Source organism: Panthera onca, chromosome A1, assembly GCF_046562875.1.
Source record: "Panthera onca isolate mPanOnc1 chromosome A1, mPanOnc1 haplotype 2, whole genome shotgun sequence".
Taxonomy (NCBI): Eukaryota; Metazoa; Chordata; class Mammalia; order Carnivora; family Felidae; genus Panthera; species Panthera onca.
Genome location: NC_138339.1, coordinates 108,128,120 through 108,130,173, shown reverse-complemented (window position 1 = coordinate 108,130,173; position 2,054 = coordinate 108,128,120). Strand labels below are relative to the sequence as shown.

General features: G+C 42.1%; 1 protein-coding gene across 1 annotated transcript; it reads right to left on the bottom strand.

Moving 5' to 3' along the window:
- Positions 1 to 1,224: 1,224 nt before the first annotated feature.
- LOC132680176 (large ribosomal subunit protein eL33) lies at positions 1,225 to 1,657 on the bottom strand. The gene has a single exon (XM_060633981.3). The coding sequence runs from the start codon at positions 1,588 to 1,590 to the stop codon at positions 1,258 to 1,260; it is 333 nt and encodes a 110-aa protein (XP_060489964.2). The 5' UTR covers positions 1,591 to 1,657; the 3' UTR covers positions 1,225 to 1,257.
- Between the last annotated feature and the right edge of the window lie 397 nt (positions 1,658 to 2,054).

The window sequence follows — 2,054 nt, the reverse complement described above, 5'->3', positions numbered from 1 at the left end:
CTGGGCTTCTTTTACCCTTTCATACATCAACATAATTGGCAAAGTAGTGAGTCAGCTAGGCCACTACCAGTGATGCGTATCCGTAAGTATTAACTTCCCAACATGAAAGGCTGAAATCCCCAATGCCTTCTCTGTGGCTTCCTTCAGCATGCTTACCAGCTCAGTTTTACCACCTGGACCCTGCAGACACAGGTCTGAACCCCTTTAGGAGCAACCAAACCCCATTCAGCTGGTAAAGGAAAAGAGGACACAGTCGAGAAGCAGCATCTAAAGAGCAGGGCTGACATGTCTGTTTGTCTGCTCTAAAAATTGTATGTCCACCTAGTGCCATGACATACACACACACACATTATTGCATTCCATCTTCAAAACAATCAGGTGAGGCAGGTTTTATCAACTTTATTTTAACATGGAACTGTGGATGGTAATGAAAGGTCTGGAATTAAAGTCTTTTTTTTTTTTTACTGACTCCAATTCCAGGGCTCCTGTTCCTTTGCCCTCAGCTTCTTAGAGGTATGGCTGACAGTCACAGGGAAATATATAGATTAACCTTCTTAACAAGGATGCAAGGTAGAAAAAAGAGGTTGCATTTATATTGACAAAAATATTGAAATTATCCATTAAAGATAATTATTAAGGCTTCATAGTACCTCATGGTAAACAAATTGACTGATGTTTCCACATCTCTAAGAATTACTGCACTTTATGAAGACATCAGTTTTTAGAGAAGGGGATAATAGCCCTTATTCCCTTACTGACGATAATCATAAATTCTTATTTTCTTGTCTCTGAGTTTATCCTAAGTTGGCATTCCCACTTCGTTCCACGTTCTTAGTTACATAATGGGACATGCTGACGCCAAGGAAATTACTGCATTTTCATAGACCGCACCCACAGTCTAGGACAACGTTGAAAAATCAAGGTTTTGGTAACAGCAGTTAAACAAGACAATGAGGGCATATTGAGTGCATCTTCATCACTTGTACTAGATTAAATATATATTTTTTACAGACAGTAGTCCATAGTTGAGAGCATACTCCTGTCTTCTGGTAAAGTACCCAAAGATGTTAATGTATAATATACAATTTTCTTTAACTGACTTTTCAAAAAAATGTTTGCCTATCCATTCACACTATATGACTTAACAAGAGTTTATTTGCAGCCTTTGACCTGAACTGAGAGTGTTTCCTAAAGCGTGTACAATAGCTATTTTTTTTTTTACAATCTACACCTTTATTTATTTACTTTTCAGTTAGTTTAAATCCTTGAGGGGTACAGCATCACACGGATTCTGTGGCCAATGGCTTTAGCAGGAAGGTTGCTTCGGAATTTGGCACGAACCATGCCACTGTTTCCATGAGCACGAGTTACTTTTCCCCAGATTACTCTAGTTTTATTCGGTTTGCCACCAGGAGTCACTGTGTTGTTCTTTGCTTTGTACACATAAGCACATCTCTTGCCTAGATAGAATTCAGTTTCATCTCGAGCATAAACACCTTCAATTTTAAGAAGAGCTGTGTGCTCCCTCTGGTTCCGGAGACCCCGCTTATAGCCAGCAAAAATGGCTTTGGACCACAGCCTTCCAGACATATTTGTCGTTTCAGGAGTCCTGTTCCCAGCAGGCCTCCACGGGTCCCAAGATGGCGGAAAGAGAGGACAATAGCTATTTTTAAACTCCTTGTGCATTATGTATGGCCATGGGGTGTGCCACTCAGGTCCCTCAAGAGACCCTTCTGTGACAAGTATGGTTGGCTGACAGCCTCCAGCAGCCATGTCTTGGCATCCATGGCAGCATTCACACTAGCGTCCCACTCCCACTCCCCCTAGCCAATGACTAAGCACAGGAGAATACTAGAGCTAAGACCCTCTCCGACCAACCCAAGAAGTTCCTAAGAGGCAATTTTTGCTCAGGGACCCCAAAGACCACAAGTTTCTCCAAAATGCACAGTGGACTAAAGCCCTTCCTATCCAATCGTCTTCCTTCCCTCCCCTCCTTTAACTGGTGTGTCAGACTTACACTGTGGTCTGATGACCTGTTGGTGCTTGCTTCTGCT

Excerpts from the sequence above, each read along its gene's own strand:
- LOC132680176 (XM_060633981.3), bottom strand. The coding sequence starts at position 1,590 with ATGTCTGGAAGGCTGTGGTCCAAAGCCATTTTTGCTGGCTATAAGCGG.